Source organism: Scyliorhinus torazame, chromosome 11, assembly GCF_047496885.1.
Source record: "Scyliorhinus torazame isolate Kashiwa2021f chromosome 11, sScyTor2.1, whole genome shotgun sequence".
Lineage (NCBI taxonomy): Eukaryota > Metazoa > Chordata > Chondrichthyes > Carcharhiniformes > Scyliorhinidae > Scyliorhinus > Scyliorhinus torazame.
Genome location: NC_092717.1, coordinates 112224484 through 112243305, shown reverse-complemented (window position 1 = coordinate 112243305; position 18822 = coordinate 112224484). Strand labels below are relative to the sequence as shown.

At 43.9% G+C, this 18822-nt stretch overlaps 1 protein-coding gene across 5 annotated transcripts in view; it reads left to right on the top strand.

Annotated features, from left to right (window-relative positions):
• The first annotated feature begins 2482 nt into the window (after positions 1 to 2482).
• Positions 2483 to 18822, top strand: part of LOC140385450 (centrosome and spindle pole-associated protein 1-like) — a 344086-nt gene continuing 327746 nt past the window's right edge. For all 5 annotated transcript variants that reach the window (XM_072467626.1, XM_072467627.1, XM_072467628.1 and 2 more), the window contains exons 1-2: positions 2483 to 2618; positions 10153 to 10265. In XM_072467626.1, the coding sequence (XP_072323727.1) occupies positions 10167 to 10265 (99 nt within the window). In that variant the 5' untranslated portion in view covers positions 2483 to 2618; positions 10153 to 10166. The remainder of the gene's footprint in view (positions 2619 to 10152; positions 10266 to 18822) is intronic.

The window sequence follows — 18822 nt, the reverse complement described above, 5'->3', positions numbered from 1 at the left end:
ACAGTAGTGAACTCGCCAACATTGAGGGCATTTAAAAGTTTATTGGATAAGCATATGGATGATAATGGCATAGTGTAGGTTAGCTGGCTTTTGTTTTTTGACTTCCCATGTCAGTGCAACATCGTGGGCCGAAGGGCCTGTACTGCGCTGTATCGTTCTATGTTCTATGTTCTATGTCTTAGTCTCTTCTGGTGCCGGGGAGTCTGCCTTAACATTGTGTATCTAAATGTTTCCCTTTTGTCCCCGGAGATGGCTCATTAGTATGTAGATTGCTTGGCAGTTTCTGTCCTGTCTGAGAGTTTAAGGTTCTAATCAACAAACAGAGCTTGCACCTGCTTGTTTCTTAGTATTGTCCAATTTTCCCTGCATTGATTGCGAGTGTCCATTTTGTAACCGGGACGTGGCCATCCCAGTTGGCTACAGATTCTGCTTGTGGGAGAAGGTTTGGTTCACAAGGTAAACGATACAGATAAAAATTGCAGGCAAACAGTGCAGATGAACAACTAGACTTTCTGCACCAAAGGCAGGGTGCAGTAAATGCGTTTCATGTCAGGCCAGAGACTTCCCGTGCTAAAGGTCGGTGTGGTCAGCAAGGTCTGTGTTAGCTTGGGTCATGTCAGCTTAGGTTGTACTTCCTGTGTTTAAATGTCGATGAAGTTCAAAAAAAGTAGTTTTTGGCAGAGGTGGACTTTCAATGAAACACACTGTGTTGCAGCGCAGGATCCTGCCCAATGGGGGCCCCATATTGAGAGGTGACTGTTGTGGCGGGAATACCATGTGAACAAATTAGAGCCTAAATTTGCTGATTGGCCTATCAGCAGGTAATACAGAACATTGGGCTCTGATTGGTGAACTCCCCTTTAAAGCGGGAAAACAGTTTGCCAGATGTTAAGAGATGGTGGAGGCTTAGAGTAGTTCAGAAAGGGATAGCCTGAATTGGTCTGAGGTTTCTGTACTTTAATTGAGTAAAATTACAAAGCAGAAGCCAGGGTTCCGGCATTCGGTCTGGCTGGCAGCCTGAGGCAAAAGTGGGGTTGCTGACCTAAATTAGGGTGTGAGCATGTAAAGCCTTTAGCAAGGAGAGGTGCAGTACTAGCCAATGTTCGTTGAGGGGAGCAGTGGGTGACTTTCAACCTTCATGCCAGAGCTGGGGAGGGAATTCAACCTATAGGAACATATCTGTCATGGGAATGTCCCTTTAAGAAATGTGTGTTTATCAAATAGCTTCAGTGATGTCATTGTGTGGGTGGAGCTGGGCTGTTGTTCTGTCTTTTACTTTTGTGTTGAGCTGGGAACTGTTTGTGTCTCTGTTGGTTTAGACAGTTGGGAGCTGCATTCAGACAAAGAAGGTTTATTTTGGTCTCTCTCTCTCTCTATATATATATATATATATATATATATGTTAAAAGGTGTCCAGATCACTTGATAATTTAAAAGTGACACCTCTTTTCTGTAAAGATTTCAAGCCTACTGTTTTGTGAAGAAGGGATTGTCTGATTTTAAGTATGTTACTTGAGTGAATCAGAAAAGGGAAGTTATTAAGGGTTAAATATAGAGTACTGTAGCTGTGTGGGGGAATGCATGTTTGTAGTTGATAAAAATGCTTAGTGTGTGTTTATAAAATGTTAACTGAATTTGTAGAATAAACTTTTTTTGATTTAAAGTGCTTAAGGCCTCTGTTGCATAACACCTGAAGAGTAGGCCCTTGTGCTCCTCATGACCAAAATCTATAAACAGTTGTAGGTTAGGTGAACTCCATGATATAGGTGCTCTCTAAACCTTGGCCCATAACAGAACCGTGTGGAAAGACGAGTCCAACACTAGCATTGTGACACCGGAGTTGGAAAGACAAGTCCAACACAAGCATTGTGACACCGGAGTTGGGGAACAGTGGCCAGTAGAAGTGGGGTGACTCAACCAGAGTTGAGGCTAAAGCACTGATCTCTGCGTCAGAGTAGGCTCCATGGACTGAATGGCCTACTCCTGTTCCTAAATCGTATGTTCCATGAAAGCTGATTGAAGCCCAAGATCAGCCATGATGGTATCGAATGGCAGAGCAGACTCAATGTGCCCAATGCTGTCTTTATCATATTTCTTGTGTGTAGCGTTGCTGGAAAAGTGTTGAATGCTGTCTCTTACAAAACATTGAGGTAATTAACCAATTTTTAAAAAGTCTCCAATTGGAAAAAATAAAAAGTCAACCAAAGGTAACTGGAAATAAACACTAAAGTCGTTCAAAATAAACATAAAATGATTCGGAAAATAAAGAACAAGTGACGCGGTGTTAAAATGAATGAGAAATGACCAAGGAAAAGCAAACTAAGAAACTGAACTTTTTAATTGATGAGCTCTTTGGCATTATTCATCCAACCCAGCAGGGAAGCACGCGCAGATACGGAGGCGAGGAACTGGAACGTTCACTCTTGGCTTTCTTTTTGCCGACGCCACTGTTCCGAGACTGGAGGAAATAAATCGCGGCTGGTTGGCTGTGGGTGGCCGCAGTGCACGATGGTCCTGAGGAGTTCGGGCAGGAGGAATCCGGTGGACGGTTGGCGTCGGTGGCTCTCGCGCAACCAGGTTTAAATCTTCAGTAGAGAGCGCGAGGGACGGCTGAGAGTGTAAGCAGCCGGTGACAAACATTAACTTTGCTTACAAGCTGATGTTCTGCTCAATACCTTTGACAAAACGATGAAGACCTAAGTTAACTTGTCCGAACCTGTTCCATGCTTTCCCCATATTTACAATTTATCCCCCCCCATTTTTCAACGGGCTGTTGCTTTGTCGACTACTCCGTGTTGTCTGACAGTTGTGGGGAGCAGGGCTTTTCTGATGTGCTGCTTATTGTGGAACGGGGTTGCCGGTGTTGATGCCGGGTTACCCGTCGACGGGTTAAAATGCCAGGGTGTCCGTTGCCTGGTTGATGTCGGTTTGACCGTAGACGGGTTGTTGGCGGGTTGCCCGTTGCCGGGTTGATGTTGTGGAGCGGAGGTTGCTCGTTGCCAGGTTGTTGCTGTTCCAGCCCGGGAACGCTGAGCCCTGACACTGATGAGCGTTTCTCATTGTCTTGGCAACTGTCGCGCTGCACGTTTATGTTGCCCTTCGTCTGCAGCCATTGCTGAAAATTTCCTTTCGTGTTAAATACATTTTGTGATATCCTACTGCTCAGAGACTGACCGCAGGTTGGCCGGGTCTTGGTTTCAGTACCGATGAAGTTTGTGTACTAAAGTTGCCTGACGACAAATGCGCCATTCTGTGGAAGCATATTACACTTTCCATCGCCCCCCCCCCCCCCCCCCCATTTCTGATGGGAAATAACTTTATTTTGGATGGGTTTAGTTTTTATAGTGCTTTGATGCAGAAAATATTACTCAGTTGACGAGAGGAAGGTGGCGATGTGGGCCGAACAAAGTAATAAAGTGTGATGAGGGAAAATAGATTGTGCCATGGAGTGAGTATTAGGAGCAATGCTTGTACGATTTTTGTTTTTACATGTGGCGAGATTCGTGGAGAAGTTGATGAGTGAGGGGTTAAGCTGGTTGGAGGTTATGCCACTAGTGTTGAAATCAGGATGAGATGCACAAAAGGTAGTACTTGTAGATTAAAGGGAAGTGACATGATTGCTGGAGGAGGTATTGGGAGGGGCTGGGGTTCATAGCAACATGGGGACAGGGATAGGTTATTCAGTTCCTCCAAAATTACTATTAATTTTGATCATGGCTGATCTACTTGCCTTATCTTGTCCCTTGAGACCCTCAATAACATATTGGGCAGCGTGGTGCCACAATGATCAGCACTGCTGCCTCACAGCTCCAGGGACCTGGGTCCAATTCTGGACTTGGGTCACTGTGGAGTTTGCATATTCTCCCAGTGTCTGTGTGGGGTTCCTCTGGGTGCTCAGGTTTCCTCCTGCGGTCCAAAAATGTGCTGGTAGGTGAATTGGCCATGATCAATTAATGTGTGGGATTATGGGGGCAGGGTGGGGTACATAGAACATAGAGTGCAGAAGGAGGCCATTCGGCCCATTGAGTCTGCACCGACCCACTTAAGCCCTCACTTCAACCTTATCCCCTTAACCCAATAACTCCTAACCTTTTTTGCACACTAAGGGCAATTTAGCATGGCCAATTCACCTAACAGGCACGTCTTTCGACTGTGGGAGGAAACCAGAGCACCCGGAGGAAACCCATGCACACACTGGGAGAACGTGCAGACTCTGCACAGACAGTAACCCAGCAGAGAACCTGGGACCCTGGCGCTGTGAAGCAACAATGCTAACCACTATGCTACCGTGCTGCCCACAGTAATAGTGGGCCTAGGTAGAATGCTCTTTCAGAGTGGTGCAGACTCGATGGGCAGAATGGCCTCCATCTGCACTGTAGGGATTCTATGAAATAATCAGTCTTGAAACCTCCAATTGATCCAGCATCCTCGGCCTATTAGGGTGGAGAGTTCCAGACCCCAGGGAGCTAATGCAGGTCAGTAAGCTCAGGAATATATGCAATCGACGCAATGTAGGCCAGGTTATACCGGTGGTTGCGTATTGGACAAGTTGGCATTTTTGGAGGATGGGAAATCAACAAGGACAATGCTGGAAAAATTAATTCCAGAGGTGATAAAGGCATGTATAAAAGTTTTGATGTCAGTGGTGTTATGGGCCAGGGTTTAGAGAATCCCAAAGTGTATCATGGAGCTCACCTGACCCACAACTTTTAATCGATTGTGGTATGGCGAGCACACTGCCCACTCTACAGGTGTGGTACAGCAGAAATGGAAAAAGTATTTTTTACAGCAAAACAATGTTTATTCTATTAACTCTAGTTAACCTTTTTAAAACAAACTGTGAACATCTTGGCAACCATATATTCAAATACAACCCCCAAAGAATACAACACTAAGCTGTCCTTTTAACATCCAGAAGACTTTAAAAAAAACTTTAAACAGAAGCACATCAGGTTAAAGTCACTACTGAGAGCAGTTGTTAGTTTTAAATCACCAAAGGATCGATTTACAGTTTTTAGATTACAGAGAGAAAGACTAATACCCCTTCTGGCTGTGACTGCAACTATCCAGCTCTGAAAACGAAACTAAAACACACCCTGCAGCAAACGGCCTAAAACGAAAGTAAAAAGCTGACAGACAGCCCAGCTCCACCCACACTCTGACATCACTGCCGTAATAAACACCCATTTCTTAAAGGTACTCTCACTACAGATATTTATATACACCCATTTCTTAAAGGTACTCTCACATGACAGTGGGCCTGAGTTAGGGCATAGATGGACAATCAGTGGAGGAAAACTGTTTTGGTGATATAATGTGGTAACTGGTGATGAATTGATATAGAAAATATAAAATATGCAAAATTGTTCTTGCTTTCAAGTCATGATTTTAGCCTCATGACTTGAATTAACTTATTTCCTAGTGTAGAGATGCCGGCACTGGACTGGGGTGGGCTTAGTAGGATGTCTCAAGCACCAGGTTAAAGTTCATCAGGTGAAAGGGCAGAGCTCCGAAAGCTTGTGATTTCAAATAAACCTGTTGGACTTTAACCTGGTGTTCTGAGACTTCTCATTTCCTAGTAATCAGCATTTGCTTCCCCAACATTACCTCTGTCCCATAAGGATCTGCCTTTTGTTCCATTATTCATCTAACTGCTGTCCCTTGACAGAAAAATTATTGTCACAAGTAGGCTTCAGTGAAGTTACTGTGAAAAGCCCCTAGTCGCCAGATTCCGGCACCTGTTCGGGGAGGCCGGTACGGGAATTAAACCCGCGCTGCTGCCTTGGTCTGCATTACAAGCCAGCTGTTTAGCTCACTGTGCTAAACCAGCCCCTTAATCCACAATCACAGTATCAAGTTTCCACATGTATGCTGATGACCTTCAACTCCATCTCATAACGACTGGACATCTTCACTGTCTCTAAAATGTCAGACTGCTTGTTCAACATAGAGTATTGGATAAGTAGACGTTTCTTCCAATTAAATATTGGCGAAGATAAAAGCTGTTGCTTTTGACCCCTGCCAATATTCTCTGTAAACCATACAGCTGTGCAGCAGTCTGAAAGTTCTTGTGCAGACCGCTTGCAAGTCAATGTGTTAGATTATTGTGGTGCCATCCAAAAACATTTAAAGGAATGTACACTTAAAGATATTCCTGTGCACTCCAAAAAGTTCTGCAGGTAACTTGGATCTGTGGCACAAACTCCAATTCCTAGCAACCAACTCCATCTTTCTGGCTGGCAACTGTCTGAGGCTCAATTATTTTGACCGTGAGATGAGCTTCTGACCACGTCCATGCAATAACTAAGACCACCTGTTTCCACCTCCTGTTGAATCATCCAACTCCATCCCAGCTCACCTTATGTGCTGCTGAAACCCTCACTTATGCTTTTGTTACTTCTAGACTTGAGTATTCTAATACATTCCTGGGTGACCTCCCACATTTTACCCACAAAAGTCTTGATGTTATCCAAAACTCTGCTGCTGTGTCCTAACTTGCCTTGAGAGCCATCCACCCATCACCTTTGTTGGCTGACTTACATGAACTCCTAGTTTGGCAATACCTCAATTTAAAAATTATCATCCATATATTCAAACCCCTTCATGGCTTTGTCCCCCCTCCCTATCTCTGGGATCTCTTCCAGCCCTCCAACTTTCCTTGGTCTTTTGATTGTGGCCTCTTGAGCATCCCTGATCTTAATTGCTTCACTATTGGTGCCCAAGCCTTTTGCCAAATTTCAGTTCTGGAATTTCCTCCCCAACTGTCTTTACCTCACTTACTTTCTCCTTCTTTAAGGTAGTCATTAAAATCTACCTCTTTCCTAAAGCTGATCATTGGCCTTATTTTATCCTATGGCTGAGTGTTGCATTTTGTTTGCTCTTGAGCACCTTTCAACATTTCACTTTGTTAAATGTGCTACTACAAGTTGTTTTGTTGCTTTTCTGACATATTGAGCAATAATTGCAACCATGCATTCTCTGGTACTGTAAATGAACTGTCACCACGTGGAGTCGGATTCCTTTAAGTTTTAAATGTTGAATATTTTAAAAATATAAAATGTTTTTTTGTTTGTTGTTTCTTAATCCAGTCTTTATTTTGGTCTCCCTGGACCTGAATTGGTGTAGAATTCACCCAATATAATTTGCTCTTCTCAGTTCTGCAAATTTCATATTCCTTCAATATATTTTAAAAAATAAACTTAAGCGTACCCAATTCTTTTTTTTTTTCCAATTAAGGGGCAATTTAGTCTGGCCAAGCCACCTACCCTGTACATCTTTTTGGGTTGTGGGGGTGAGACCCATGCAGACACTGAGAATGTGAAAACATTAGGGTTTGCGTTAGTGACTCCCTGGGCCAGGATTGGACCTGGGTCTTCAGCGAAATTCCTTCAATCTGATTGATTAAAGAAACGCAAAATTGCTAGTCCTGTTCAGTCGGACAGCAGATGCCCAATTTCCCATATGTGATATTAGTCTGCGCTTTCAGTAAATTGTCACAGACATATAACAACATTAACATGCAAGGGTGAGTCAATCTAACAGAACTGCCACAACAAGTTAAACCCTAATGTCTTTTACCTCACCTGTTTTCAATGATGCTACATGGTATGGAGCATGGCGGTATGGTGGTATCGATACCGCCACAAGGTTCAACCGAATACCGATCAAAGAGCCAATACACTAGTTAGTTCAAAGTCAACACTACTTTATTTACACACAGTATGATTTACTCATGCATAATAACACTGCAGGCTAAACTATATCTATCACCAACACCTATACTTCGGGTGCCCACTTAGGTCAGAGGAACAATGGCCGTTGTTCGGATCTGAGGCTGTTTGGTTCAAAGAGGTAACAGGAGTACAGCTAAGGTCGCCCATCTGATAGCGAGCGTTGAACTTGGAACTTGTTTCTGGTGGTGCAGGTGGAAGGGTCTCCACTTGAGAGCCAAATCCAAGAGACTGAACCTTTGGTAGGGGTTCCTTCTTATACTCGGAAGGGCTTTGTGCGCTTTTGGGCGGGCCTGAAACTTGGTCTCAACTAATTGGGCAGTTTCTTGATCACTGCCATCGATCTGAGCCAATAAAGGGGCGGGTGCCTTGATGGCTGGGTGTGTCCTAAGTGGCCGTTGGCCTTGCTTTGTTTGTGTCTTCTTGCTGGGGTAGTGGCACCAGAATGTCTGAGACAGTATCGGCTACCTGAGCACTAGTTCTTTGTTCCTCGGAGCTGGGCCATCAATATGTAAATCGACCCAGAGTTTCGGTTCCGTCTGCAGTCTGCCTTCCAAATATACATTCAGGCTCTGTGCCTGCTTGTTGCTTTGCATTGTCCATTTTTCCCTGTATGCTCTGCGAGTGTCCATTTTATATACTGAAAGTGGCCATCCCAGATGGCTACACTAGTGACACCTTGTTGGATGTTTACAAGGTGTGACTATTGGAGATGGACGTCCTACTTTGTTTAAGTTTTCATGTTTTTAAACAAAATGTCTTCTGTTGGTATCTAAACAAAAGTCAGTATTTGGAAGACCAAATTCCTCTCTGATTTGCTCAAATTATTTTAAAGAATCCTGCTGAAATAGTTTATTTCTTTATTTAAAAAAAAAGTTTCATTTTAAGATAAAATCATCACAGTTGGTATGATTTCTGATTTCAGAAAACTTCTTCATAATGCACAAATTGTAAAACGTTGCAGTTACTTCAAATTCCCCTTTGGGATTTGGGAAACCTAGCACTTATCATCTGCTGTGCCATAACAACAGGGAAAATTGGGTCGACATGGTAGCACAGTGGATAGCACTGTTGCTTCACAGCTCCAGGGTCCCAGGTTCGATCCCCAGCTTGGGTCACTGTCTGTGTGGAGTCTGGATGTTCTCCCCATGTCTGCATGGGTTTCCTCCTTGTGCTCCGGTTTCCTCCCACAGTCCAAAGATGTGCATTGGCCATGCTAAATTGCCTTTCGTGTCCAATAAAAAAAGGTTGGGGGGGAGGTTTCAGGGCTACAGGGATAGGGTGGATGTGTGGGCTTAAGTAGGGTGCTCGTTCTAGGGGCCGGTGCAGATTCGATGGGCCAAATGGCCTCCTTCTGCACTGTAAATTCTATGAAAATAATAATTATTTCACATGAGTCCACAGTCCATACTCCAGTCCAACTCCTTCATGGAGATTGGCTGGCTGAAAGCTGATGCTGCAAAGTTCACTTTTTCACGAGAGTTGATTTCCACAATGAGATAGATACATTGAGGTGAATCAGTCTTGTTAGTGAAGTACCAGTATAAACGTGTAGATGGGGCCAGGCATTCAAAACTGGTCAGAGCCCCTTTTCTGTGCTGCTGCTCGTAGATGGCAAAAATGGCAGATTGAGGTTTCTTAATACTGCAAGACTACATTACTGGTTGGCTAGGCGTGCATGTCACATGATACCCACCTCTCTACTCTGACTTTGACAAAGGATGTGTATCCCTTTGTCTGGGTCCCTGAGATTGTTAATGTTCCAACTATTAAGTGATGGACAAGACAAATCGGCTCTGGTTGATCAGGCCTGGATTAACATGTAGATGACCGTTATATAGTTCCCTTTGAATTTGGTCACTGCAGCCTACAAGGGTTTGTTCAGGTCTCTTTTATTTTTTTATATATATATATATATATATATATGTGTTAGACTCTTCCACAAAGATGTTGGATCACTTGTTAATTTTAAAACAGATTGATAGATTTTTGTTAGCCAGAGATATAAGGGATATAGGCCAATGCTGGGTATATGGAGTCAGGTCATAGATCAGTTTCAATCTCAAATTTTAAAAGGTATACATGTTTTTGTTGCTCTCCACAGTGCCCTATGACTCCTCTAGATAGTATCCCTCTGTATTGTCTAATAACCTGTCTGATAGCCAGTAGCTGCAATGTCCTTCAATTAGGCATATGAAGGCCATCATAAACTGCATAGCTCTGTTGCTGGCTCCATTCTCCCACACTATCTGCTGCTCGAGGCAGATGAAGGCTGTTTGTAATGTTGGTGACCTATTGATTAGTTTCATGAAATAGACTGCAAGAAGTATACAAAGTCGGATATAAACATTGGTCTCATTCAACGGAACTATGCTTAGTCATAGAGCCAATATTCTAATTTCGAAAATTAAATGTTTTAAAGGTATTTTGCTGACAATGGCAGATGAGTTGGAGAGGTTCCTTGAAGAACAGAGGGCCAAGTTAGCACAAGATAAAATCGAGTTGGACCAAGATCCACCATACATGGAGATGAGAGTAAGTTGATAATGAAGTTTCTATATTAAAACAGTGGATTTAAATTTGAATAATTACTTGAATGAAAGTGAAGTCAGATGTAGATTCTTTCCTGTTACTATTCAAATGTAGCAAATATATTAAATAGAATCAAACATGTGTACTTACAATCAATTGTTTACAGGAGGTAGGGGAAAATAATAGATATAAAAAAAGTCTCCTGAGATACTTAATCCCAGATTTCTTGTTGCATTTGCTTTCCATTTAGAATAAATATGCAGATAAGAGGAATATTCCAGGGGATATCATATTAAAGCATTTTCCCACAATTGCCTGCATGGATACGTGTAATCTTGTCTGCTTTTAAATTTTACATGTTGAAGTAGAAACAGTATTGTTATAAGTTTTATTCAAAAACATTGGTGCAATTGCATCAATTTCCGAAGGCAGTTTTAATAAGAATTTGTGTTCTTGAACTCTAATCATAGTATCACAGAATTTACAGTGCAGAAGGAGGCCATTCGGCCCATCGAGTCTGCACCGGCTCTTGGAAAGAGCACCCTACCCAAGGTCAACACCTCCACCCTATCCCCATAACCCAGTAACCCCACCCAACACTAAGGGCAATTTTGGACACTAAGGACAATTTATCATGGCCAGTCCACCTAACCTGCACATCTTTGGATTGTGGGAGGAAACCGGAGCACCCGGAGGAAACCCACGCACACACGGGGAGGATGTGCAGACTCCGCACAGACAGTGACCCAAGCTGGAATCGAACCTGGGACCCTGGAGCTGTGAAGCAATTGTGCTATCCACAATGCTACTAATGTGGTTATCATGGCTCAGATTAAAATTCTTGAACTGTATTAAATGATTCTTTTGTAAATTATACTAATGTTATTGTTCGTAAATTTAAAGCAGTATCATGTAAAGCTACAAATTACAAATAAAACTCAGTTAAGCAATGTAAGTTGTAACACAGCTTTTACAATAATGAAAAGTAATTTCAGATATGCTTTAATGCGAGCCAGGTTTGATCTGACAGGACTAAACAAAATAAAAGAACATTGTTGAGGAGCAGATTAACTTCATACTTGAACAAAATCCAAGCAAATGTTTTTTCAGAAAGTCTATATCAAGTTTTAAAAATTCACTGACAGGATGCTGGTTATGCTCGCGTTTTTGCCCATCCCTAGTTGCCCTTCAGATCGAGTTGCCTTCTTGAACCGCTGCAGTCCCAGAGGTGTAGGCACATCCACAATGCTATTAGGGAGAGAGTTCCAGGATTTTGACCCAGTGCCAGTGAAGGAATGGTGATATATTTCCAAATCGGGGCGGTGTGTAACTTGGAGGGGAACCTCAAGATGGTGGCGTTCCCAAGTATCTGCTGCTCTTGTCCTTCTAGATGGTAGTGGTCATGGGTTTGGAAGGTGCTGTCTAAGGAACCTGTAGTTCCTGTAGTGAATCTTGTAGATGGTACACAAGGCTGCCACTGTTCGTCGGTGGTGAAGGGATTGAATGTTTGTGGAAGGTATAGTAATCTAGTGGGCTGCATTGTCCTGGATGGTGTCGAGCTTCTTGAGTGTTGTTAGACTGTATGCATTCATGCAAGTGGGGGGTGTCCATTACACTCCTGACTTGTGCCTTGTAGATGGAGGGCAAGCTTTTGGGGGGGGGGGGGGTCAAGAGTTGAGCTATTTGCCGTAGGAGTCTTGACCTTTGGCCTGCTCTGGTCGCCACAGTATTAATACCGCTTCTCCAGTTCAGTTTCTGATCAATGTTAAACCCAGGATGTTGATTGTGGGGGTTCAGCAATGGTGATGCCATTGAATATCGAGGGGTGATGCTTAGATCCTCTTTTGTAGGCGATGGCCATTGTCTGGCACTTGTGTGGCACGAATGTAACTTGCCATTTGTCAGCCCAAGCCTGGATATTGTCCCGGTCTTGCTGCATTTGGATATGGACTGCTTCATTATCTGAGGAGCCGCAAATAATGCTGAACAATGTGCAGTCATCTGCGCACATCCCCACTTCTGACTTTGTGATGGAAGGGAGATCATTGATGAAGCAGCTGAAGGTGGTTGGGCCTACGACACTACCCTGAGGAACTCCTGCAATGATGTCCTGGAGCTGAGATGACTGACCTCCAACCACCACAACCATCTTCCTTTGTGTCAGATGTGACTCCAACCAGCGGAGAGTTTCCCCCTTGATTCCCATTGACTCCAGTTTAGCAAGGGCTCCTTGATGCCCTACTTTGTCAAATGCTGCCTTGATGTCAAGGGCAGTCACTCACATCGCATCTTGCATTCAGCTCTTTTGTCCATGTTTGACCAAGGCTGTAATGAGTGACCCTGGCGGAACCCAAACTGAGTGTCTGTGAGCAGGTTATTGCTGAGTCAGTGCTGCTTGATAGCACTATTGATGACTCCTTCCATCATTTTGCTTATAAAACAAAGTAGACCAATAGAGCGGTAATTGGCTGGGTTGGATTTGTCCTGTTTCTCTTCTGTAGGTTTGTTGTTCACGGGGAATATCAACTCAGTCCGATATTCTTAACTGTATCAGTGCATTTGCACAAGTGTATCATTCCACAAAATACTTTCACCTTTGTACTGATGCACAAATTGTGCTCTCATATTCTGCTAATGCGAACCTGGCTCTGAGGTCAAGAACCGTACCAGGTCGACCTAAAAATGAGGTGCCAACCTGGTGAAACTGTACCCCAGAACTACTTGATTGCTAAATAGTGGAAGCATCATGCTCTACATGGAGCTAAGAGACCCCACAACCAACAGATCAAAGCTCTTGGTCCTGGCACATCCAGTTGTGAACAGTGGTGGACAGTTAAGCAACTTGCAGGAAGAGGAGGCGATGGTGCAGTGGTATTGTCACTGGACTTGTAATCCAGAGACATAAAAGGGGACCGGAGTTTGAATCCCACTGGCAGATGAATTGAATTCAATGAAAATCTGAAATTAAAAGTCCAAATGATTAAACCATTATGATAAGTGGAGGGGTAACTAAACCGGAAGGTGGAGATGTGTATTTATCATTTCATATTTACAGTAGAAATCTTGTGTTGGAGACCATATAGTAACTGTAAATTAATTTATTATTTCCACGGCGCCGTGAGGCAGCAGTGCTAACCACCACCACCCTGCCGCCCAATTTACTTTATTATTAATTTAATTCATTCGTGCTAGAAATGTCAGCTGGTGGGGAAAAGTGCTTCACTTGTGAGATGTGGGAGACCTGTGACACTTCCAGCGTTCCGGACGACTACATCTGTACGAAGTATACCCAATTTTTAGCTCCTCACAGACCGCATGGATTGGTTGGAGCAGCAGTTAATAATAATAATAAGGATGCACTTAGGAGCATGCAGGTGGCTGAAAGTGCCATAGACAAGAGTTTTTGAGATGTGGTTACACCCAAAGTGCAGGCAGATAGATGGGTGACAGCTAGAGGGGGCAGTCGGTCAGTGCAGTCCCCTGTGGCTGTCCCCTTCTCTTACCGTTTTGGATACTGGGGAGGGGGGGGGGGGGGAGATGGCCTATCAGGGGAAAACAACAACGGCCAGAGCACTGGCACCACGGCTGGCTCTGTTGTTCGGCAGTGAGGATGAAAGCACAGAAGAACAATAGTTAAAGGGCACTCTATAGTCTGGGGCACATTTCGGTGCTTCTGTGGATGTGAAAGAGACTCCAAGATGGTTTGTTGTCTCCCTGGTGCCAGGGTCAAGGATGTCTCTGAAGGGGCATGGGACGTTCTGAAGGGGGAAGGTGATAAGACAGAGGTCATGGTACACATTGGTGCCAATGACATGGGTAGTGTCCTGGGGGCGGCCCTTTAGGAAAGGTTTTGTCTTATCACATGGCTTTAGTGATGTAATTTTGTGGGTGAAGATGAGCTGTGAGGTTTTTTTTAAGTTTCAGTTTCAGTTTGACTGCTGTGGACTACAGATACAGAAAAGAAGTGTTTTGGCCTGTCTCTCTCTATTTTCATTTTAAATATATGTTCCAGTAAAAATCACCTTGGTGGGGCTTTGGATATATAATTGCTTTCTGGAAGGAGTTGAATCTTCTGGTCAAAAAATGGATCAGAATTTCAGTAACAAGACCAGTCTTAGTCAAGTGAGAATGCAGTGTGCTGGGCCACGCCCTTGAAAAGGTGCTTTTGGTTTATTGGATTTTGTTATTGGATTGGAACAGTTAAGGGGGAATTCATTAAATGTTATACATAGATTACTGTAGCTGTGTGGTGTCTTTATTTTCATAATTGATAAAAATTATTGCTGTGTTTTTTATATATATATATTAACTAAATTCTCAGAATAAAGCTTGTTTTGATTGAAGTGACTGGGAAGATGGCTCTTGTGCTCATCCAAGCCAAATTCAACATAAAGGTTGTAGGCCAGGTGAACTTCATAATATATTTTGGAGTTTCAAAGCCCTGGCCCGTAACAGTAGAAAGAGGGATGAGGTCTTGCATCAAGAATTCAGGGAGTTAGGTAGTAAACTAAAAAGCAGGACCTTTCTGGTTGTAATCTCTGGATTACTCCCAGTGCCACGTACTAATGAATACAGAAATAGGAGAAAGCACAGATGAATGCGTGGCTTAAGAGTTGGTGCAGGAGGGAGGGTTTTAGATTCCTGGACCACTGGGGCCATTTCTGGGAAAGGTGGGACCTGTACAAGTGGGAAGATCTACATCTGAATCAAAGCGGGATTAACATCCTTGCTGTTAGGAGGAGTTTAAACTAATTTAGCAGGGGAAGGGGATGCAAACTGTTAGCAGAATAGGGACTAAGCATTACACAGAAAAGCAATCATATCAGAGGGAATACAGAGAGTAAGTTTCAAGGGAGTAACACCAGGCTGGATGGCCTCTAATGTCAGAAGTATTACTGGTAAAACGGATGAATTAAGGGCGAAGATTGACGGGTAGGAATTGTGATATAGTAGCCATCACGGAGATGTGGTTGAGGGAGGGGCAGGATTAGCAGCTCAACATCCCGGGATAGTGAATCTTCAGTCGAGACAAAGGAGGGAGCAAAAGAGGAGGAGGCATTGCATTATTAGTTGAGGAGTCAGTTACTGCGGTAAGGAGAGATGATATCTTGGAGGGGATATCAAATGAAGCTTTGTGGGTAGAGTTTAGGACAAAAAAAGGGCAGCCAAATTGCTGGGTGTTTAGTCCAGACTCCCAGATAGTCGGTGGGAAATTGTGGAGCAAATGTGTGCGCAATTCACTGAGGTGTGTAAAGATAATAGGGTAATTAAATTAGGTGATTTCAACTTTCGCAACATCAGTTGGGATAGTCCCAGTTGTTGCTAACATTTGGTTGGCTCTTAAATGTTGCTCGTTGTGTCTTTACTTAATTTGCTCCGTTTCTGTAACCTTTGCTCTAGAGTCGCCAGGTATCTTTATGATACCACCACGAGGTTCAAGTTCAAGTGCTGATCAATAACTCAATACACCAATTAGTAAGATTCAAATCAAAACACATTTATTATACACAGTCAATCACTACTCATGCATAAAACTCTACTTACTAGACTATCTCTAACACTAAAAGGCATATACTTAGCTTTGGGACTGGCCCACCAGGTCAGGGGAACAAATGGCCTTTTGTTCGATTCTGAGTCTGCAGGATTTAAAGCTGGTATAGACTGGTAGCTAGGAGCGCCTATCTTGTAGCGTGCGTTGACTGGAGACTTACTTGATTGATGTAGCGGCTAGGCAGGTCACTGTCGAGGGTTGTTTCGAGCTGCTGAGTGACCCTGCCAAGAAGGATGAATTGAACTTGGGGACTCTATTTTATAGTCCCCAGGGGTTTCACGCCATTTTGGGAGGACCCCGTATCTGGTTCCAAGTGATTGGACTACGTTCTGATCACTTGGATCGATTTCTCCAATACTGGAGCTGTTCCCTGATCGCTGGGTGGTTCCTAAGTGTCCGTTGGCCTTCCTTTGTCTTGGCTCCTGCTGGCGCCGAGGAGTCTGGCTTGGCCTTGTTTACCTTAAATGTTTCCAATTGTTCCCGGGGATCGCTCATTAATATGCAGATGGCTGTTAGTTTCAGTGCTGTCTGGGTTTCTGCACGTTCTAATACACAGGAAACTTTGCACCTGCTTGTTTTTCCTGGCTTGACTGAATTTCCCTGCATTCTTTGCGGATCTCCATTTTAAGTCGGGAAGTGGCCAACCCAGGTGGCTACAACCCCTCCTTGTGATCCCTAACGCGAAGCGTGAAGGATCACATAACTGCGTCGTCGTCACTCCCTGACCCAGCGAGCACTCTTCCATGGCCTCGAGCTGCTGAGTGACCCTGCCAAGAAGGATGAATTGAACTTGGGGACTCTATTTTATAGTCCCCAGGGGCTTCACGCCCTTTTGGGCGGACCCCGTATCTGGTTCCAAGTGACTGGACTACATTCTGATCACTTGGATCGATTTCTCCAATACTGGAGCTGTTCCCTGATCGCTGGGTGGTTCCTAAGTGTCCGTTGCCATTCCTTTGTCTTGGCTCCTGCTGGCGCCGAGGAGTCTGGCTTGGCCTTGTTTACCTTAAATGTTTCCAATTGTTCCCGGGGATCGCTCATTAATATGCAGATGGCTGTTAGTTTCAGTGCTGTCTGGGTTTCTGCAAGTTCTAATACACATGAAACTTTGCACCTGCTTGTTTTTCCTGGCTTGACTTAATTTCCCTGCATTCTTTGCGGATCTCCATTTTAAGTCGGGAAGTGGCCAACCCAAGTGGCTACATTGTGATACGGCTTAGATGGAGTGGAGTTCAGGAGACTCTTGTAGCTCAATATGTAGGGGGTCCAACAAGAGACTGTAGTGCTGGACCTAATTCTGGGGAATGAAGAATGACAGGTGGTTGATGAGTTGGAGGGCGAGCATTTTTGTGATAGCGACCACAGCAATTTAAGTTTATTATGGACAAAGATATGGACAAATCGCAAATAAAGGTTATGGACTGGGGGAGAGCGGATTCTAGTAAAATAAGGCAGGATCTGGCCAAGGTAGACTGGAAAGAGTTACTTGTGAGGAAATCGACAGAAGAGCATTCAAAAAGGAAATGAGGCGAGTGCAGACCCAACATGTTCCCTCTATGGTAATAGGAAGGAGTAACAAGCCCAGAGAACCATGGATGACCAGTGACATTTGGGATACGATGAGAAGGAAAAGAGATGATGTGGAGATGCCGGCGTTGGACTGGGGTGAGCACAGTACGAAGTCTTACAACACCAGGTTAAAGTCCAACAGGTCGAAACAAACCTGTTGGACTTTAACCTGGTGTTGTAAGACTTCGTACAAGGAAAAGAGAGGCATTTAGCAAGTACGGGGGGGGAATCAACGGAGGCATTAATGGAGTGCAGGATGGAGTTTAAGAAAGCGATTAGGAAAGCAAAGAAGGTATATGAGAAAGCTATGGCTGGTAAAAGTAGGGAAAATCCCAAGATATTCTACAAGTATATTAATAGAAAGAGTAGGAGGCTATCTGTCTTCACGCAAGGGAATGAGGAGGTAGATATAGAACTCTGGGAGCGGGACTGAGTTTCTTGAGCAAATTGTCGTTGGGAGTGACAAGGTATTGGACGTGTTTGCAGACTTAAAAGTGGACAAATCTCCAGATCCGGATGAATTATGTCCCAGGATGTTATGGGAAGTGAGGGAGGAGATTTCAGGGGCTCTGACCCAAATTGTTACTTCCTCTCTGGCCTCTGGGGAGGTACCAGAGGACTGGAGGGCAGCTAATGTGATCCCATCTTTTAAGAAAAGTTGTAGAGATAAGGCAGGAAACTACAGACCAGTGAGTCTCACGTCAGTTGTAGAGAAACTATTGGTGAAAATTCTGAAGGAGAGAATAGTCAGCATAGCTTTGTAAGAGGGAGGTCATGCCCAACAAATTTGATTGCAGTTTTTGAGCATGTGACCAGATGTGCAGATGAGGGTAGTGCAGTTGATGCAGTTTACATGGATTTCTGCAAAGCCTTTGACAAGGTCCCACATGGGAGACTTCTAAAGAAGGCAAATGCACATGGGATACAAGGTAACTTGATAAGGTGGATTCAAAATTGGCTTAGCTGTAGGAGACACGGTGATGACAGACGTCTGCTTTAGTGACTGGAAGCCAGTGTTCTGTGGGGATCTGTGCTGGGTCCCCTATTGTTTGTCATTTATATAAACAACATGGATGACTATGTGGGGGGGGGGGGGGGGGCGGAGAAAGAGAGAGGGGGGAGAGAGATGATCAGTAAGTTTGCGGATGATTGGCTGAGTTGGTAAAAGTGAGGTTTAGTGTCTTGGGTTATAGGAAGACATAGATCGGATGGTCAAATGGGCAGGAAAGTGGCAGATGGAATTTAACCCTGAAAAGTGTGAGGTGATACGTTTTGAAATGAGTAATGTGACAAGGAAATATTCAATGAATGGCATTATATTGGAAAATTCCGAGGAACAAAGAGACCTTGGTGTGTTTATCCATAGATCTCTGAAGACAGATGGGCAGGTTAGTAGGGTGGTGAAAAAGGCATCTAGGACATTTGCCTTTATCAATCGTG